The sequence below is a fragment of the Amphiprion ocellaris genome, chromosome 5, assembly GCF_022539595.1.
Source record: "Amphiprion ocellaris isolate individual 3 ecotype Okinawa chromosome 5, ASM2253959v1, whole genome shotgun sequence".
NCBI classification, from domain to species: Eukaryota; Metazoa; Chordata; class Actinopteri; family Pomacentridae; genus Amphiprion; species Amphiprion ocellaris.
In genome coordinates, this window is record NC_072770.1 from 12,691,690 (window position 1) to 12,713,203 (window position 21,514).

Genomic DNA, 21,514 nt, shown 5'->3' on the forward strand with positions numbered 1-21,514 from the left:
CCCAAATCTGCTCTATTGGCTAGAGATCTGGTGACTGTGGAGGCCACTGGAGTACAGCGAACTCATTGTCATGTTCAAGAAACCAGTTTGAGATGATCTGAGCTTTGTGACGTGGTGCATTATCCTGCTGGAAGTAGCATCAGAAGATGGAACACTGTGGTCATAAAGGGATGGACATGGTTGGCAACAATACTCAGGTAGACTGTGGAGTTTAAATGATGCTCAGTTGGTACTAAGGGGCCCAAAGTGTTCCAAGAAAACATCCCTCACACCATTACGCCACCAGCAGCCTGAACTGTTGACACAAGGCAGGATGGATTCCTGCTTTCATGTTGTTCACTCAAAATTCTGGTCATCGGAATGTTGCAGTAGAAATCAAGATTAATTAGACCAGGCAACGTTTTCTATCTTTCAAAGTCTGATTTTGGTGAATTGTAGCCTCTCGTTCCTGTTCATAGCTGACATCAATGACACCCAGTGTGGTCTTCTGCTGCTTCAAGATTTGACGTGCAAAGATGGTTGTCTGCATTCTTTGGTTGTAACAAGAGTTTATTTGAGTTATTGTTGCCCTTCTATTATCTTGAACCAGCCTGGCTGTTCTCTTCTGACCTCAACAGGACAATTTCGAGGAAGTTTTCGTGTCTTTTTCGGATCGTTCTCTGTAAACCCTGGAGATGGATGTGTGTGAAAACCCCAGTAGATCAGCAGTTTCTTAAAAAGATCATTCCTTCTCTTTAAGTCACCTAATTCACTTTTATTCCTCCCTCTGATCCTCGGCTTGAACTTCAGCAGGCCATCTTGACTGCATTTGCCTTCCTTAAATGCACTGAGTTGCTGCCATGTGATTGGCTGATTAGATTTTTGCTTTAAGGAGCAGTCAACAGGTGTACCTAATAAAGTGGGTGTTGAGTTTACTTTGTAACAGATAACACCAGCTGACATCTTTGAGATAATTCTTCTAATAAAAGCTGCTTCCAGCTCCACCACTGCCCCTGCATCCAGCTGACCCACTTTTCCTTCACACCTCTGCGTTGGTTATCCATCATGATAACAGGTTACCACCACTAATGCTGCCTTTCCTTCCCTTGCTGACTCCCACATGTTGTTCCACGCAGCAGAACCTGACTGACAGACGGGACGACCCGCCTCCATCTCCTCTCCGCTACCAACCAATGAGGCTGCAGAGCGGGACGAGCCTTCAGCGGCAGCCTCTTATTTCTCACTACAGTACAGCCTGTAACGCACACTGGCAGTCATGTGACGGTCATATAGTACAACTCAGTCAGCGCTCAGTCCAGTCTGAACGCTGCTGCCGCTGCATGGAGAGCCTCAAGGGCAAATCGTGCTCTGTGGCAATAGACGGATGCAACGGATAAAAAACATCGTCTCCTTTGCGCATTTTGCTCTGGGATTATATTTGCTGTGAGGTAAGACTCTGTGGTTTGTTTTCCGTCTTGTTGAGGAGGGAGCTGCTCCGTGCCATATGCTGCTGCAGCCGCCTGGACGAAAACATGTTTACGTTGAGAGCGGAGACGCGCGCCTACTCATGCGTTATGCGCCGCGGAGGAGGGGAGCGCACGGACATATAGGGCGCATAGTGGGTTTGTTTTTATGCTGTGATTTTGCTCCTTTTGAGAAAATATTATAAATGAATGGATTTTGAATGAGTTTTGTTCTGCTGGTTGCAACCGCGCTGCGGCCGGATTTCTAAGTTTTCTGGTCCATGCTGCCTGCAAAACATGACGCTGCGGAGCGCTTAATGGTCTCATTATCATTGTTATGCAACACAAAAATGAGATCATGTGTAGTTGTAAGTCCAAACGCAAGGCCCCAGCTGTGTAGGAATGCTCAACTCAGTCATGTCTTCCAGAAATGCATGAAAATGTGGCACTAAAGGCGACAACTTTGCACCGTGCATGCTGTAAAAGATACATGTCAAGACTGATAAGTGAAATTTTCCTCCTCCCAACTTCAGAGGCAGCGCTCTGACTGATTTACTGCTCTTTAATTGTCCCGTAAACAAGCGGGGCAGGTGATTTACGCATGCAGCGGAGAGGAGCGCATGCTGCTCCCGGCTGCCCCATGCGGTGTGTTCTGATAATAATGTGTGTGTTTTTTTCCCTCTCTTCTCTTTCTGGCCCGGGTTTATTCTCGGTCACTCAGACCATGCAGGGGCCCCTGGAAAGGGATTGAGGCGGGAGGGAGGCAGTGAGGAGGTGGGGACAGAGTGAACCGACGGTCCCTGTTCCAGGAAAATAACCTATTTAGGAAGGACTATAGTAGGACATAATAAAAATATGATTAAGTGGAGCCATGCTGCACACTATCAGTGCTGACACATGGAAAACAATGGCAGCCTTCTTATCTATTAGTGCTACACGGGGGCTGCTATTTAAATAGGCCACCATAAAAAATGATATGATTAATGAACTATGGCCCTCCTAAAATGTAGGAGGCTGATAAAAGTCACTGATTTCAATATAGGAAACTGGATGATATTTGAGCATATGAGAAACAAACTGAAGCCAAGAGAGTATGTAAAAAAAATCACAGTAATATGACAGGATGTGAGGGAATACACAACAAAGAAGTTGTAAATAAATCTCCAACTAACCCTTGCTTTAATTAGAGGATCATCTAATTTTCTCGATTATTATATCTGTCCAAAAAAAGAGGGAAATGTTGATCACAGTATTACAGAACTTGAGGCAAATTGAATTGTTTTGATCTAAAAAACAATCTAAAGCTATTACATTATAATCAAATAATGATTCCAGTTACTCCAATGTAGGAACAAGAATCCGCAAATCCTCATTTTGCTCTGAATAATGACTAAAATGACTAAACTAATTGACTAAACATCAATTAGTTGATTAAGCTCTCTAATAATATGCTCTAGTCAAAGGTTGCTATAGGAACAGTGCAGTGAGTCTTTGTTGGGAAATGTATGTTGTGAGTTGCAGGCTTAGTGTGAGAGGTCACAAGATAGAAAATGAGACGACAAGACAAAAGTAAGGTCAACAAAATAAATCTCCACTCATATTCACCTTGCCGGATTTGTTAAGGGACTTTTAACTACATCTGATAGTTTTAATCTGGTGACATTTTTGTCATCAAGGTCAGAAATGAAGCTCAAATGTACATTTTTTTCTTTAACACATTTATTGTTTCTTAGACGAGAGTTTCCATGACTTAGAAATGGTTAAAATGAGTAGTTTTGAGAGGGGAACACCAGTCTGTTCAACAGGGGTCACCAGTAGGCATTCCTTGGGTACTCACAAGCAGAAAATGTTGAAAACCAGGAAGAAATGTAGAAATCATGCTGTTTAAGGACTGTAACTGTAGTGACTCAGTGACTCAGGATTTGTTGTGTACAGTTGTATTTTCACAGTGCTGTTCATACTTGACAATTGCATTCAGTTATCAACTTGAAAATCTAATGTACGACTGCAGCATCTCCAAATTAGCATATCTAGACTGTGGTTAGCATCTCACATTGGCATATGACAGAGGGATTAAAGGATCTGGTATCGTATCATGCATTTTTCAGTAGATATATAATCACCTCATATTCATTCAGCCTCTGCCAGATTCACAGTAGGTGCTTGTGCCATTAAACCTAACCGACCTCTCACTGTCTGTTTGTTTCTGCTCAGATACACTGTATCCTGGCTGGAATCCTTGGATTGCAAGACTGTTTCCCTGACACTTACTTTTTCCAGACCAGGTGTTTTACTATCTCACCCAAGTGGGAAGTGCGGCCTCTTTGACCTTGGTTTATTTGGTCTAACTTCACCGGCACAAGGAATAATTGTCTTACAAATCATCCACAGACTCAGAGTCTAGCAAGAGACAGTGGCTTGGCAGTAGCCAGGGATGGTAGATAACTCCCTAGTGAGTGAGGAGACTTTTTTAACGTACGGTGGCTCTCCATCGGCCTACCAGCTGTCCAACATGGTCACGGACCTGGGATCCTACCAGGTGATGCCGTCGCCGTTTTCGGAGGACGACCTGAGCGAGTCGTCCAGCCCTCGTTCCTGCTCCAGCCCGGACTCCCAGGTGCTCAGCTCCAGCTATGGCAGCAACTCTAGTGCTGAAAGCCAGGACAGCATCCTGGACCACCTGCTGTCCCAGGCCTCCTTAGGGGGTGCCAGCAGTTTGCCGGCAGGTTCTGTGGCACCGATACCGTTATCCACTTTCCTGTGGGACTCACGGAGAGATGAGCTCCCCAAACATGAAACTGTAAAGGAGGAAAATTTTGACTTTCTCACCTGGTCCCAGGTGGAGACGGAGGAACAACTCGGAGTGTCCTTCCAGCCCACACTGGAAGAGATCGAAGAATTCCTGGAGGAGAACATGGAGGTGGTGACGATGAAGCAGGAGATCCGAGAGGGTTGCCCAGGGTTGGGAGTAGAACGGGAGGAGGCTCTTGGTCTAGAAGTTGGTCTGGAGTGGTGCAGAGAGGCCTCCCCTGAGCCTAAACTGGAGTCGGAGGCCAAATATTCCGACCAAACTGTCCCCACTGCTAGCACTGCCAGTCTGGCTGATGCTGCCTCCGGTGAGACCAAAACCACGTCAGTTGACCTCACACATGAATCCAGCACCGGGCCCAAGAATGCATCAACCGACAAACCTTCATCAGCAGACACTGGCAGTGGGATGCCGGTCGTCCTACAGTTTCAGCCCATTCACATTAAACAGGAACCCACAGCGGCACCTCTCACCCCTGTAGCCCATCCCCCACAGCCTGCCCCGGCCTCAGACATCAAAATTGCGCAGCTTCTAGTCAACATCCAAGGTCAGACCTTTGCCCTGGTGCCCCACATCCTGCCTTCCCCCAGCCTTAACGTCTCCTCCAAGTTTGTACGTATTGCTCCAGTCCCCATTGCAGCCAAGCCTCTCGGGCTCAGCGATGGCGCCGCCAACCAGGGATCTGGGATTCTTGTTGGAGGTCAGAAGTTCCAGAAGAACCCAGTGGCGGATCTTATCAAAATGCACAAATGCACTTTTCCTGGTTGCACCAAGATGTACACCAAGAGCAGCCACCTGAAGGCCCACCTGAGGAGGCACACGGGGGAGAAACCTTTCGCCTGCAACTGGCAGGGCTGTGGATGGAGGTGGGTACTTTAGAGGGAACAAAATGAATGAATGTTTTTCTACATAACATTTAAACATGCAGGACACTAGATAACATCTAACATTCATCTCACAAACATGATCTCTGCTCATGCAAAATTACCATAATGGCACAGTCCAGTTTTATGTTTGTTATCTTAGCAGATTAGACTCAGAGATTGACTCATGTTTATGACTAGTTATATGAATCCTGTGTAAAGGTTTGTTTGTTCAAAGCACTGAGTAATATCAGCAGACGTCAGCTTGCATCTGCATAATTTCAAAGGACTTAACCGCCATTTATTGGCGTGTCCTATCTGGAAGCAGCAGTAATTATATGTCAGTGGGACATGTCTGTCTGCTGTTATCATGTTGCTCAATTGAAACAAGTGTGGTGCAGATTTTTACTGGTACTGTCAATTTGAGGGTCATCTGTTAGCTCAAGCTCCAAGTAACTCAAACTGAGAGAAGCAGCTCCATTGCATGAATGTTGTTGTTTCTAACAGAGTACATTGCCCTTGAAGCAAGACTTCCAGGAAACTCACAGTGACTCAAGCATCTGCAACTGAAAAGCCGAGCAAAAACAATCATCCTGTTTCCTTTTCACTAAGCCCAGCAGCTGTAAGAGCTCCTGATGGCTGTCATGCAGCCTGGCAAGTGTTAATTGGAATGATGTGAGGTGGAGGCAATAAAAGTGGCATCGCTTGCACAATCACATTTCATCAGGCAGCGAGATATGTAGGATGTGCAAGAATAGCCGGGGTGTCTTTTTTTGTGTGGATGTAAACTAAATCTGGGACAGAGCATGTGGGCTGCAGTCACATGGGCACAACATGGGCACCTCCTGCTGAGAGTCAACAGCTGTGCAGTTGCTGGGGCAGTATGAGTGTGCGTGCGTATTTGTGTATTCTAAGTACAAAGCAGTAAGATCTAATTTGGGACCTGCTGTGTATAATGGCAGAGAGAGAACTTGGATGTCTTCATCAGTGAGGCAATTTCTTTGCTCATTAAAGTAAAGCATCGTCTTACATCCATTAGTCTGAAAGTGTGTGTGTTTTATTTGTGTGTGATAGAGTGTGACTTGTGTTCAGAGTTGCCAGAGTTGAGCTGGCTGGTTTCCTGAGGACGTCAGGTCGGCCAGTGAGACGGACTCGAACTGATGAAGAGTCTGTTTGACATTCTCTATAATGTTTCTCTTTGACCAGTAGCTCCTGACAGGACTGGGGATGAATGTGTTCCTTATAGTCAACTTTTAATTAGAATTACTTGTAATTGTGATTTCAAAAAGTCAATTTGCGACCATCCAGCACCCTCTGACTGTTCTCCCTCAAAAGATTCTCCTTAAATAATGCTAATAAATTGCATTTTCTTGCATATAAATGTGCTTATTGTTGGCGGCATATTTACGAGCTTGTGGATGCGTGTGGTGAAATGCAGGCAGTCCGACCAGGTTGTACAGTCGTTATAGTGGTTTCTGCTGCCACCAGCCAGTAACAGTTTTCTCACTAGTGTCCTCCACCACTTTCATTCAACAGCTTAGTTTACCGGACCATATGGCAGACTACTTCATATAGTCTACTATGCTAAAACAAAGATAGCGGCCTACTGTAGCTATTCACGAAACAGGTCACTGAGTCAGAGGTGGAAAATCTGTCTGAGAGTTCAGGACTTGTAGCTCAGCACAAATCAAACAGTTGTCTTTATGGTTCTTTTTTTTGTTGCAAAATCTGTATTAATGCAAGTCGCTCTAACTCTGTCAAGGAAAAAACTGACATCTGCCCTTGGATGCAATATTGATTGCAATATGGGTTTTAGTTACCATTAGCTGTATGCAGAGCGTCACATGGGACTAAATACTGTCCCTGTAGAGCCAAAGTGTCCTTTGGCGAGACACTGAACTGCTGCTCCTGATGGCTCTTTTCTTTTACTGAACCTCTGCTGCTTCACTTTAATGACAGGTTTAGAGATTAATTCACAAATTTAAAAGTTTTACTGGCTCCTGTTATTGTGTTAACAATGAGAGAAATTGCCGTCTTTACTAATGGATTCAGGAAATATGCTGAGACAGAGTCACGGCCGGTGGTGTTTATACACTCACTATATATTACTTTTACATTACATTTTGTCCTTGTTCAACTGGTAGTTTGAATTTTAAATAAAAAAATCACTGGCATGTTGTAGAGTGGTTCTTTGGTCTGTACTAGTAGCAGAGATGTTGAAAGTAAAAAACTCTATTGCACTGTTTTTCTCAAAGAAAGCTAAAAAAAATGCCCATATAAGCCCATTGATTGTTTTGTTGTTGTTTTTTTAACCAACATTAGCCTGCTTTGCTTGAAAATACCACGTGGAATATAAATATTTTTTTAATCACACTTCTTAGCTTATGCCAGATTGAGCCAAGCATAGCTGTAATTGCTTCTTGCCATGTTTTAATACCCTTGGTTTCCAAGCTGTAGTTGCAGTTTTTTGCTGCAATGTAGTTGCCAGAACTCTCACACACTCTGGATGAAGAGTTTCCTCATAGTAAAATGGCAAGTACCGACAAGATGCACATGGTTTGGCCTTGATCTATGTGTGTGACATGAAGTGTCAAAAACTGCCCCAACCAGTGAGCTCTTATGTAAATTTTGACTCTTACCTGCCACAGCTTGCAGAGACCAGGCTGTTAAGTAGATTTTATATATTCAGTCACTTAAAAACATTATTGCATGCAGGTTTCTCTTTTAAACTTTGTGTTGACTATGATACCACCCTGGTAGTCCTCTGCCACTTGTGTACTGTATTTATAACGCTGCATAAATGTGCTCTAATGCATGAGGGGAGCTGCAGAAACTTGTGCAGTAGTAATCCAGGCTGTGTGTTCCAGCTAACAAAGGGCTCTTGTCTGTACACAACAGGCAGGATCTAGTTTGGATGGAAGTGTGTGTGTGTGTGTGTGTGTGTGTGTGCGCGTGTGTGTGTGTGTGTGTGTGTGTGTGTGTGTGTGTGTGTGTGTGTGTGTGTGTGTGTGTAACCCACTGTATGTGATGGGGTAAATGAGGGGGCCGCCCGAAGGAAAAAAAGAAAAAAAAACATAGTTGGGAAATTTGCGAGAGAAGCAGCTGAATGGAATGAGGAGCAAGTGAGAGTAAGTCAAATTTTAAAGAAGTAGGGAAAAAAAGACGAGAAAAAGTTGTGGCGGAACAGCTGAGGCGGTGCGAGAGAGGGAGATAGAAAGAAAAGTCCTGTCTCAGTTTTGCACACAATCACTTGAAGGGAGCAGCAGTGAGGAAGTGGAGCGAACAAAGACAAAGTGTTGAATAGTTACCATGACTGTGGGTTAGGAACGTCCAGGCTGCCACGATGCATGAAAGGGAAGAGAGGGATCAGGCGAGGTTCCTCATATAGTCGGGGAGGAACTGGGAGGGAACGGCTGCGTGGAAAATGCACTGAGTGTAGTACTGTATATTCAAATGTGCAGCAGCGTCACTCCAACACAACGAAATTTACTGTGCAAGGTGCGTCTGTTCAGGTGGATTAGTTGCACAAGACTTCCCATTTCTAATATCTAATTTTTCTCGGTTTGAAAAAGCAAGTTATTACAATTTCCATTGCATATTTGTTTTCTAACATTTCCATTTTTTAGGGCACTCTTTTGTCATTGCATAAGAACAGCAGAACCAGGGAGCTTACTCTTGGTAATTAACTTCACATTGGGCAAGAAATAAAGAATAAAAAGAAAAATAGATGAAGAGAGCCAGAGACCGTATTGGTTTTACATACTCAGTTCATTTAGTCCATTTCTGATGAAACTTACCTTTTTGCTCTCTTTAGGGAAAATGTCACCTTTTTAAATCTCAATGTCAATCCAATCCTCAGTGGTGGGTGGTTCTACTTTTGACCATTTCCTCATGATATTAAGTCATTTCCTGTCATTAATATTCTTTTTTTTTTTAAAGCAATATATCTCCCAAACACATAATTTGACATTTTAAAGAAACTTTTATATGTTCATGGACCCATTCCCAGTAAGTTTTTATAAACTGGTAATCCCAGAAGATGTGAAAGCGATTAGCTTTGTTAGTCCTGCAGAGCGTCTATTTTCAGTTTTTTGTGTGTTTTGTTGCCTAGCCAAACTCTTCATATTGTGAGGACATATCTGTATAAGTGCTACACACAACTTCAAACTTTAAAACAGTGATATTATTAACCCGGTACAGCTATGCCTGGCTGTAATCTAGTAAATGGTTGCTGTTTTAGCCCTGTTGAGGGCCCTTTCAACAAATTTATTTTGAAATGTGCACCATGTGTGCAGCAACTAAAATAATTAAGGTCTTAAATGTAGTTTCCCACTGCAAATGGGAAAAAACCAAGTGAAACACAGTAGAACTGTGGAACTTGTGAAGCCCCAGGGGGTTTGGATTTACTTGGTTGGTTATCCAGCCTGCAAATGATAGTTCAAAGAGCAACAACGCATTCATTCTTGTTCCATGAAAGGATTTTTAGTATGTGATGATGGAACCCAAAGAGAGAAGACCAGAGCCACACATGCAGCCCATATTGAACAGAAAGACGACTTGAATGAGAGCTGGAATGATACGAACATTGACATTTTCATTTCTGGTTAACATAGACACCACTGACAGCTGAAAGTTCTATCAGAGGTTGTCACTAGTCAGATATAATACAGGTAAAACGTCAGATATAACTAGGTGCTACAGCTCTATACAGTGTGGCACAACCCTGGTGAATAAAGGCATTCCTGGGAAGCCACGGTGAAGGTAATTACTTAGTTTCATTCTTGAGCACATACTGTACAGATCTGAACAGTGAACATCCACTGATCCTATGGTAACAGAGAAAGTGGTCCTTGCTAGTTTAAAGCAATCACATCGTGTCTTGTGTCATTTTACTGACAGTAGCTTGACCCGAAAAGATGTCAGGACTGACAGTTAGCGTAAGACACAACAACTAATCCTTCGTAGCTTATCGTAGTTTGCAGTAAAGCTGCACGGAGCGTCCAAGCTGTTACTTCACTCTTTCAGATAGTGGTTTGTGTTCTATAATTGGTTCCAATAATAAAGGAAGATTATCTAAACTCATAATTTCACATTGATGTGGACACGGAGGACACTGTAAAAAGTCGATACACTGCCACCAGTATCTAGTCTGAGTGATATTAAGTCATATATGAACTACTACATGTGTGAGCCACTAAAGTTAGACTGAAAAGGAGAAGAAAAGCACTGCTAGAGTGAAACAGACTTTTATTACTGAGTCCTATAACAGTTACAGGCAGCAGCAGGTACAGAGAGACGGTAACCATGGCGACGGTCATCCCTGGCCGTGGGAACGTGACCCATCCAGGCTTTGGTTTGTGTGTTGACGTTCTAAACGATGGGAGTTCCCCCTTTATCGTTTAATCCAGATTGATATAAATAAGTGTGCACGCAGAATAAATAAATATGTTTGTGACATGAGTAATGAAATACATTTTTAAAAACTGTGTAAAGTTCAGGAATGCTTGGAGTGAGAGTCATTGTGACATTGGGATCACCTCACATCAGCATTTCTCAGTAGTTGTGTTACTTTTTTTCAAAGCCTGTGATGCTGAAATTGCTATTTTATTTCCAATACTTGACAATACTTAGATTTTAAATGATTTACTCTATAGTCAGCAAGCCTTTCGTTACTAAATGTTGGTCCGTGTTCACTAGTTTTGATCGACAGATGACAGATTATATTTATCATGGCAGTTGTTTATATCGTGTGTTTTCCTCTGATTTTTTATTTGAAGTTGCACAAGACATTGTTACTTTCACATTCTGCCTTTCATGTGCCAACCCAATCCAACACTCTTTTCTAACAAAATTCAGTTTGAAATGTAAACGTTAAAGATGTTTTCTCAGCTGTTAGCTAACATGATATAATAACAAGTGCAGTGAAGTTTAGACTAAAAGTGGTTAAAAGCCTTATAAATCCTGTCACTGCCTCTCCGGCACTCTGTCATTTCACGTAGCAACAGATCCAAACCAGATGTTGGAACATCAGTTGCAGTTACAGTGTTACTGTTTACAGATCTACAAAAAACAGTTTGGCTATCAGATTTGGACACACGTGGTTGTGTGTGAAGGGTTTGGTGAAGCCGCTGTATTCTTTTATCGTCACTTATGAAATTTCATCCCATCCTGTGATGATAATGCCACCTCCATGCTCTGGTTGAGCAGTGAAACTGATCAGAGTCCTATGCGTCTTAGGGTGCTATTGGAAGAGTGAGTGGTTTTACTGGCAGTGTGTCTTTGTATGAACTGCTGTCAGATGTTTGACTTCATTATACTTACATATTGGGCTCTTAGATATAAGCAGTAATATCAATACCATTTGCGATACTACTTTTCTTAATAGTTGCAGTTTCTGTATCATGTGTAGCATTTCCTTTTCATGTGCAACATGGAATTTGTCAGGTACAACATTCCAGTTTAATGAGAAATATCTCATTATCAAGTGTAGCATTTAATTTTAATAACACGTGCAATATAATATTTTCATTTTCCTCCAATTTTTCTGGTGCAATATTTCATTATCATGTGAGATATTACTTATCACCTCAGTATAATTTCCAGCATTATTTTTCAGTTTTCTATTCTAGCCTCATTTTAGCTGCTTATTGTATTTCAGTATTATATCATACTTATACTTTGATGCTTTTCTACCTTTTAGGCACTGCATTTCTTACGTTATGTAATTTTATTTTTTTCTGAGCAATATCTGGCACATGAATTTCCTTCGGGATTAAAGTTTTATCTTATCCTATGTTACTGCAGCAGTGATTCTTTAGCTCTTAGCTGTTGGCTGGTTGTATCTTCACATTACAGAGAGTGCACTGGGGTTCTTTTGTATTGCAGCTCCTTAAGTGTTGCTGCTTAATTACAGGCTTCGATTGTACCGATTTGTCATCTTGTCAGGTCAGCAGAGATACATCTGGGATGCAGAGCTCTCTGCTGGGGACAGTCGGTGTCAGAGAACTGGGTTACTAGGAAGAAACCCTGCAGCTGTCACCCATGTGGATCCAGCCAAGTAGCGTTTTCCCTCCACGTTAATCCTGCTGCGAGGCTTTGCTTGTCAAATGAGTTACAGGCAAATGAGTTGTAGCATCAACATGTGAAGCATTCTGGCTCTGTTGAGAAATAATTACACAGTTAAATCTGCAAGGCTTAGTCAGAAAGGTTGATGGGAAAAACGGGGAGCAGTGAGCGGCACAAGGGCAACAGAAAGGTTTTTTGTCTCTGATTACATCATAAACTCATGTTAAGTTTGGCGCTGTGAAAAATTCTCACATACTGAAATTTCAGCAGTTAAATGTTTTTGTCAGATCCCTAGTTGGTTTGTTTTACGTCTGGCTTGACACTAGTGGAGTACGACCTTTGTGAAACCAAACCTGAAAGAAAAAAAACTAAACTGAGTCGTCTGTTATTGGGATCAATCGATATTGGTTTTTCTGGGTCGATACTGATGCTGATCATTGGTAATCAAGAAAGATGATATGTAGAACCGATATATTTTACATAGCCTTTCAACATCATGTGATAACAGGGAACATCTCATCCATAACTATGCTCTTTCATTAACAGGGATTACTCACCCTACATACGTATGCCAGTAATAGGAGCGATAATGTCAGGACATCTTGTGACACTAGGATGCGCTCCTTTGTTTGCTGTGAGATCAACCAATTAAGATCAAGAACAGTTTGTCTCCAGCAGTTATATTTATGGCCCTAAAAGGCCTAAATCTTAAACATTGTCAGTTATTGTTTTCCAGACACTGTTTGGGAGTAATCTGTAGCCGCCTTCTAACTTAACCAGGAACCATCAGCGTCGCTTTAGCCACTGTGAAAGTAGTTAACTTCCTGGTTTGTGGCGATGGCTTGTGTTTTTTGATCAGAGGTGTTGCAGAGACCACAGACTGATTACAGACAGAGGGAACTGCATTAAGCAGCATTAAGTAGATAACTAATTTTCACTTCACTTTTTGAGTTAACACTCAATAATGTGTAACAACTACAATAACTAATTCTCCATCCAATAACACAAATATAACTCCATTACTATTGATTACACTGTATACTTGTGTTTATTTATTTATTTTTAAACAATGCACACTTTACTTTATATGCTTATAATTTTCTACTTATGTTCCTATTTTTAGGACATATTTTTCTACTTGTGTTTATCTATATATTCTTTGTACTGCTTCAGTTTCTAAGACTGAATGGGATCAATGTAATCTCGGATCAATGAAGTATTTCTGATTGTGATGAGACTTAATGTAGTGCATTTAATTTATTGATAACGAATAATAATAAAAATAATGATGTGGAAAAATGTCAGATATCGTCCTCGGTAATCTGCCAGGCTGATAATTGGTCTATCCATAGTCTTTTTGCAGTCACTTTTTGTACAAACCATTGTTACTAAGTGGACCAATTAGTAGCAGAAAATGCAAAATTATTGGACAGTTTGATTATGTAAATATATTGTAATGTATAAATTTTCAGCAAAAAAACGAGTGGAGTTGCTGAAAAGTTTTTGTATTCACGTAAATTTCGGTCTAAAAAGCTGAAGTTGTTGGTAATAAAGTGAAATTAATGTCTCAGATTTCCAGAGTCATGACTTCTATCTTTCTCCAACTGTATATAAATCATCTTTCCCCTTCTTCCTTCCAGGTTTTCCCGGTCAGATGAGCTCTCTAGACACAGGCGCTCCCACTCGGGGGTGAAACCCTACCAGTGTCCTGTATGTGAGAAGAAGTTCGCCCGCAGCGACCATCTGTCAAAACACATCAAAGTCCACCGTTTTCCACGAAGCAGCCGGACAGTTCGCTCAGCAAACTGATGCTCCACTCCGATCACTGGGATTACTGGGATCACTGGGAACACTGGGATCGCCCTCTTATATGGACAGATAGGATTCAGGAACGAGGTGTGAGCGTACAGGAAGTCCGTGGAAGCACACGTTGTGTTTGAGCAGTCTGTGATTGTTCTAATTCTAATCAAAGTAAAAAAAAAAAAACAAGAAGTCATCTGTAATGAGCTGAAGGTTGTTGTTGCTGCTGGTGCTTCTCTCCTCATGTTTGTTCTGTTCTTATCTCCTGCCCCCGCAGAAGATAAGATTATTTGGATTACGTGACACTTTTGCGTGTCCATTTCACCTGGATAACAACAACAGCTGCCTTTTATCTTCCTGAACGCTGCCAATGTCTTGGACATTCCTCATCTTATGCAATGTTTAGGAAATGAAATCGATGCTCATTAGGATCCCTGTTAGCGACTACCAGGGTTTCTCTTCCTTCACATCCACAGAGTTTCTCTCATGGCTTCGTCCTGGATTTTTGCTACCTTGTACCACAGTTCACTGACAAAAATCGTGGATCCGTTTGTCATTCTGCTTGGCGAACTTAACGTGGAAAGGAACTACTGATTGCATATCAAAGTGAAGGGAAATCTCACAATAAGCTACCTGGATTCCTCACATTTTGGAGAGACTTTGTAAACCAGCTGAGGAATAGGAGGATAAAAAGAGGGGCTGAATCACGGAGCAACACAAGAAATGCAAAAAAAATGAAACACAACTTAAAGGTTAAGCGCACAGTGATTGTTGAATCAGCTTTCTGATCAGTGTTAAATGTTCTTTATTGTTGTTTTATTAAGCTAAATCATGTGTACCTGCTTGCTGGTCTTCTGTTTGTATCATATTACAGGCCTTACTGCACCACATAGTCCTTGCTGGAGAGTCAAACGGGCTTTCCGGTGATTTTTAATTTCACGTCATTCAGTGCATAGCCATGGAACCGAATGTCTCTATCTTTGAACCGTTGTTTTGCTGATGACTTGACACAAAATCTGCCTCAACTCTGCTTTATCTGTTACTGGAAACACCCTGACAGCCTTCCGCCTCGAGTCACGTCGAGGTGAAGCCAACGGACACACCATGGTGCTGAACTACCAGGAGCTTCTGGCAAGTGTAGTGATCATTTTTGAGGCCATGACACCCATATTTTTTAATGCTCTAATTGCTCTCAAACATTGTTTTTGCTATGTGTTCGACGCCCCGCTGTGAATATGTAGGGGTGCGACCGGACCGTCCACGTGTAATTCATGTCTGTAAAGTGACAACAAGCCGGGGTACACGACATTGTACATCATTCCTTTCATTCAATTTTTGAATTTTTAATGCTTGTGTGAACACAGGTGTTTTATCGCATCCTATGAATGTATGTAAATATGCAGGAGTGGACATCGCTGCATCCAGGAAACACACAGAGACTGTTCTGATACCGTATCTTAAAAATGAATCAGTGGTTGTGAAGATTTCTAGTGTAAACCCTAAAATGTGTACATAACATTTCAGTACATATGGATATATTATATATATATATTTTCTTTGTTCTATCCGAGATGCATTTACAAATAAAACTGAAAAGCAACACACGTCTTCTTGTATTTACTAAGCTGCACATTTCTGTATACAGACCATTGACGAGAGTGCGTGGCTTCAAAATAAAAGCCTACTTTTCCTGTCACTAGGGCCACAGACATTACCTTAGAAACGGTGAGGTAGTGAATGTAAGCAGACAAAGAGAAATTCCAGATTCTTGCTGCATTTAGTTTGTTTTGCAGGTTTACTATTTTTGGGCATTTTTTATGTGTATGTCTATTCCCCAGAGTTTCTGAAAAGCAGGAGCTGTGAGGCTGAAGTTAGATAACTAAAATCGTTGGTGTCCAAATGCTACAAACACCTAAATCATCACAGATTCAGTGTGACTTACACTTTGCAAGGATATTATTATAATCTGTGTCCTTCATGAATAAACCTCCATAAATCTGCATATAAATGACGGGAAAAAAGCCGCTACGTATAACCACAGACTGAGTATCACCACATATTTAGGTTTTCTTCAGTATCACAGTAATCCAGTGATAGTTGTCTGTACATCTATGATTACATTACAAACAAAAAGTGTTGTTGTTGATAGTGATAAATATATATACACTCACTGAACACTTTATTAGGTACAACAGCTCAATTGCTTGACACAAATATGTAAGCAGCCAATCACATGGCCGCAACTCACTGCATTTAGGCGTGTAGACGTGGTCAAGACAACTTGCTGGAGTTCAAACTGAGCATCAAAATGGAGAAGAAAGGGGGTTTAAGTGACTTTGAACGTGGCATGGTTGTTAGTGCCAGATGGACTGGTCTGAGTATTTCAGAAACTGCTGATCTACTGCGATTTTCACAACCATCTCTCGGGTTTACAGAGAATGGTCTGGTAAAAAAGAAAATATCCAGTCAGGTGTAGTTGTGTGGATGAAAATGACTTGTTGATGTGAGAGGTCTGAGAACAGGGTGACTGGTTGGAGATGATAGAAAGGCAACAGTAACTCAAATAACCAGTGGTTACAACTAAGGAATACAGAATACCATCTCTGAACGCACAACATGTCGAACCTTGAAGAAGATGGGCAACAGCAGCAGAAGACCACACTGGGTGTCAGCTAAGAACAGGAAACTGAGGCTACAGTTCACACAGGCTCAACAAAACTGGACAATAGAAGACTGGAAAAATGTTGTCTGGTCTGATGAGTCTCGATTTCAGCTGCGACATTCAGATGTTCAGAATTTGGCATAAACAACATGAAAGCACGGATCCATCCTGCCTTGTATCAACGGTTCAGGCTGCTGCTGGTGGTGTACTGGTGTGGGAGATACATTCTTGGCACACTTTGGGCCCCTCAGTACAAATTGAGCATCATTTAAACACCACAGCATACCTGAGTATTGTTGCTGACCTTGTCCATTCCTTTGTGACCACAGAGTTCCATCTTCTGATGGATACTTCCAGCAGGATAATGAATCATGTCACAAAGCTCAAATATTCTCAAAGCTGGTTTCTTCATCATGACAGTGAATTCACTGCACTCCAACGGCCTCCACAGTCACCAGATCTAAATCTAGCAGAGCACCTTTGGGATGTGGTGGAACGAGAGATTCTCATCATGGATGTCAAATTTGCAGCAACTGTGTGATACTATCATGTCAGTGTGGACCAAAATCTCTGAGGAATGTTTCCAACACCTCGTTGAATCTATGCCACCAAAAATTAAGTCAGTTCTGATGGCAAAAGAGGGTCCAACCTCTTAATAGCAAGGTGTACCTAATAAAATGGCAACAATATGCGTGCTGGTGTCATTGCCTTAAAACTATTTTTTGGCTATTTTAGGAAAGTCTTTTCAAACTCTTTGGCAGAGAGAAGACTTTCTCTCTGGGAGTATAAAACTAGAATGAAGCTGTAGAATGAGAACTGGCAGAGTGCCAGATGTTGGCCACAGCTGGAGGGTTTTTATGTGGTAGAATCTGTCCCTGTTACGTGGAGTGAAATCAGGTTTAAACCGTCTGTATCTGAGTAAAATCAACATCAAACCTCAAGCCTTACCTCAGGTATGTGTTGGCAGCCTTCTACTTGTTCATTTGAACTGTTTTTAGTAGCGAGATGTCACCTAAAACTCATTAAAAGTGGAATATGCTGAAGAAATGATCATGTTTATTGAATGTATGATGAAAACTCTGACATGTATGATAATTTAAAGAAACAGTCCACAGGGATGAGCAGATCTGACAGGAGCAGATTGATCCAGATGTCACCAAGGTTGTACAGGCTGAGATGAGCCTGAACAGCAACCAGCCGAAGAAATAAAATTACTCTGAAAGCTGGTTCAAGAAAAAAAAAGGAGGAAACTCTCCTCCATAAAAGCATGAGGAGCCCAGTTTCAGCTTATTCCAGGGAGCGACTCGGGTTTGTTTGTGTTCCTGTCTCGAAAGCACACAAGCTCTTTTGTAAGTGATCATTTTAATTAAACTCTGATTTCGTCAAACCTATTCATTTTCTTAAAATAAATATAATGACTGATAATTACAGCTCAGCTACTTTTGGACCGGTTAGACCTTGTTGGCATTTGGACACGTCACTCTCAACATGCGTGTTTTAAATGTGCACTTCATGGATGTATGTTCACTGACCAAGTGTCAGGTGTTGCTTGCTGTGTGGTCACACCTGGGCTAAAGTGGACCCACTTGGAAGTTTCCGCTTGTTCATGTCATGTTTTATCTCCAGCTGGTCCATCATAACCAGACCTCAGATGCAGAAAACTGTCAGTAAACTAACAAACACACCTCAAAGGATATAATCCACAAATATCCGTTGTAGATATTTTTTGACAGTAAGCAGAAACACATGAGCTGGAGAGAAAAAGAAGATGCTGTAGAGTTTAGACTGTTGTCACGTCTTTGTCTAGTAATTCTTTATTCTGCTGTTGATTCTTTAGGAAGTGTCCGACTCTTCAACTTCTCCTCACAGAGACAAACATTTACTGTTCCAACAATGTTGGTCAACTGAACACATACTTGTATATAAATGGACATCAGTGGTTATTTGCACATTACTGAGTGCACAGTTCTTATTTGATTTATATTTTTCTGCCTATTTACACCCTATCTGCACAGTCTTTTAGCTTTAGTATATACATTCTGTACATAATTCTGCCTTTATATTGTTTATATCTCAACATCCCCAGTGTGCTCTACTCTTATTTCTTACTTCTGTATGTTCTGTATGTTTCATATTCTGCTGGTTTCTTGAATTGCCCTCAGGATCAATAAAGTACCAACCTACCTGATGATTTGATTTAGAGCTAAATAATGTCCATGGACACCCACAGCAGTTGTTTCCCCCTCTCTCATTACTGAGGAAAGTGGATTTACATTTATAACTGATAATCTGGTGCCGTCTACAGAGGAAATTTATTCTTCTTTTGACTATAATTCCTCAGTGCAGCTCAACTGGAATGACAATTTGATGTAATAATTACTTAAAGTTGTTTTCTACACACAGCTGTAATAAACTCTGCTGGCCTAAAATCAGTTATACTTAAAGACACGAGTTTAGGCTTTCAACTCAACCTCCGTTCTTATCCTCACATGACACCTCACTACACCATGCTGTGCAGAGTAATGAATGCACCCTAAATTAAATAGTCAGTTGCCTGTTCAAACTCATTTGCCGTCACGCCTACTGCCACACAGCTCACCTGGAAACCGCCTCCCACTGCTCTGCAACTGCACAGCGTCCTCATGTAAACTGCTACATTTCATAGGTGAGCACTTATTATTGTCATTGCACAGCTGTGTCGCCAGCTGTGAAGCAATAAGTGTGACCTGCTGCTTATTAGACAGGCTGGTTTTAATGTTGGGGCTGATTGGTGTATACTTATACATTTACTACAGCACTTGTGGTAATGGGATGCCACTGGTGACTAACCAGTATGAAAGGGCACCTGCTGTTGGAAAATGCTTTTTGTCAGTACAACACCATCAACATACCAAACAATATCAGCAGCTCACCACTAAACAGTTACTAAACTCATGTGCTCCATCTTCTAGTTGATTCGTTGCATTTTCAGGACAACTCTAACCCCAGAACAGATTTCCTAAAGTGACAAAAAGTGTAAAATGCACCTTGGGCCATCAGCTCATCTTAAATTTACACTAACAGCTTGTGTCTTGTTTGGCTTTGGATGATTACTGCACAAAGCCGCTGACAGTCCTTTTGACTTCTGTCCATGTTGCAGAACCACAAAGCAGGTGAACTGACAGAATTACAGCAGATTGTTGCAGCTTCAGATTCACACCAGTGTATTTGGTTTTCATGGTGACCTCCAGCCTTTCACTCCTGGGGGGTATACAAGTTCTTCTCATGTTTCTCTATTTCTTGCTTCTGTTTACGCCATGCTTTTGTTACCATTTTAGGATTTTTTCATAAAACATCGCCCATGCTTTAGATGTGTGTGGACTGTGGTGTTTTTTTTGTATTTTGATCAAAATTTGCTTTTTGTTTCTTAAACATCTGCCATTGGTGTATTCATTTGAGTCCATAACTCACCGATTCAAGCAGTCTTTGGTTTACAATTACTAGTATTTCAAATGACCAGTTACCAAATAATTGGAAGCATACAGGCAAGTTTTTAGGGACTTGAAATCCTGGACTAAAGGTGGAGAAGGCATCAAGTAAAGTTAACGAATTCACTACTTGAATTTCATTTTAAGGCAATTCACACAGAAGTTTAAATGATTGATTTTTGTCTTTTGCTCCATAAAAATGCCCAATATGATGTCTAAAATCCAGAATCTGTGAATACTTAAATACTCACTTGCATGTACACTACCATTCAAAAGTTTGGGGTTATTTAGAAATGTCCTTTTTTTTGAAAGAAAAACATTTTGTTGCAATGAAGATAACATTAAATGAATCAGAAATCCAGTCTAGACATTGTTAATGTGGTAAATGACTATTCTAGCTAGAAATGGCTGATTTTTAATGGAATATCTCCATAGAGGTACAGAGGAACATTTCCAGCAACCATCACTCCTGTGTTCTAATGCTACATTGTGTTAGCTAATGGTGTTGAAAGGCTAATTGATGATTAGAAAACCCTTGTTCAATTATGTTAGCACATGAATAAAAGTGTGAGTTTTCATGGAAAATAGGGAATTGTCTGGGTGACCCCAAACTTTTGAATGGTAGTGTAAGTATTTTGCATTTCAAAAGTTTTACCACTGAATGTAGTTGTAACGTCACATTTGCTTACTAACTATTTAACTGGGATTAATTATGAAGCTAGTTGTTGAGATGTCACAAATCTTACCTGCAGGTAAATTTGTACAACTCTGCAAACTCTAAACAGACAACATTCAGAACAGTTAAAGTCAAACATCTAAGACCAGTGGAGTCTCTCTCTGTCTGACTTTGCAAACAATCAAAGCTAAGCTCCACAAGTAAAAAAATTGGTCTCAAACTCAGCAGTTTTTGGGGATTTCAGTAGGACGGTCGTATAATAAAGATGAATTTCCTGGTTTCAGGTCTCAGTGTAGATGCCTGAGGAACTTTGCTCCGGACAGACAGAAAGTTGGTAGCAAGAAGGTCAGAAATATTAAACCATTTACACACAGCAGTGTGGTTTGTAGCATGTAACATGAAAGGCAGCACCCAGTATTTCATGAATCTGCATAAAAGTGTCTCATAACTAATGACAAAAAAAAAATCACAGGAGCAGAAAGAAAAAAACAAATGCATGTCCAAAAAGCACAGTTTGCAAAGATTCCACACTGCTGCGTTCCAACAGTATTTCATTAAAAACTGCCACATTTTTTATAATCTCTAACAACTTCAGGCGCAAATTGTGTTTTCAACATGTTTGAACAATTTTGCAGATGACAACCACTGAACTACGAATTCCACAAAAATGGAACAGAAATAAAAATAGAAACAGACAACAGACTGTGACTATAGAAAGCCTTGGTCCTCA

General features: G+C 41.1%; 1 protein-coding gene across 1 annotated transcript; it reads left to right on the plus strand.

Annotated features, from left to right (window-relative positions):
- The first annotated feature begins 1,233 nt into the window (after nucleotides 1-1,233).
- klf15 (Kruppel-like factor 15) lies at nucleotides 1,234-15,579 on the plus strand. Its single transcript, XM_023288036.3, has 3 exons — nucleotides 1,234-1,427; nucleotides 3,657-5,117; nucleotides 13,820-15,579. Exons 2-3 carry the CDS (start codon nucleotides 3,877-3,879, stop codon nucleotides 13,986-13,988), a joined length of 1,410 nt encoding a protein of 469 aa, XP_023143804.1. The 5' UTR covers nucleotides 1,234-1,427; nucleotides 3,657-3,876; the 3' UTR covers nucleotides 13,989-15,579.
- Nucleotides 15,580-21,514: the final 5,935 nt, after the last annotated feature.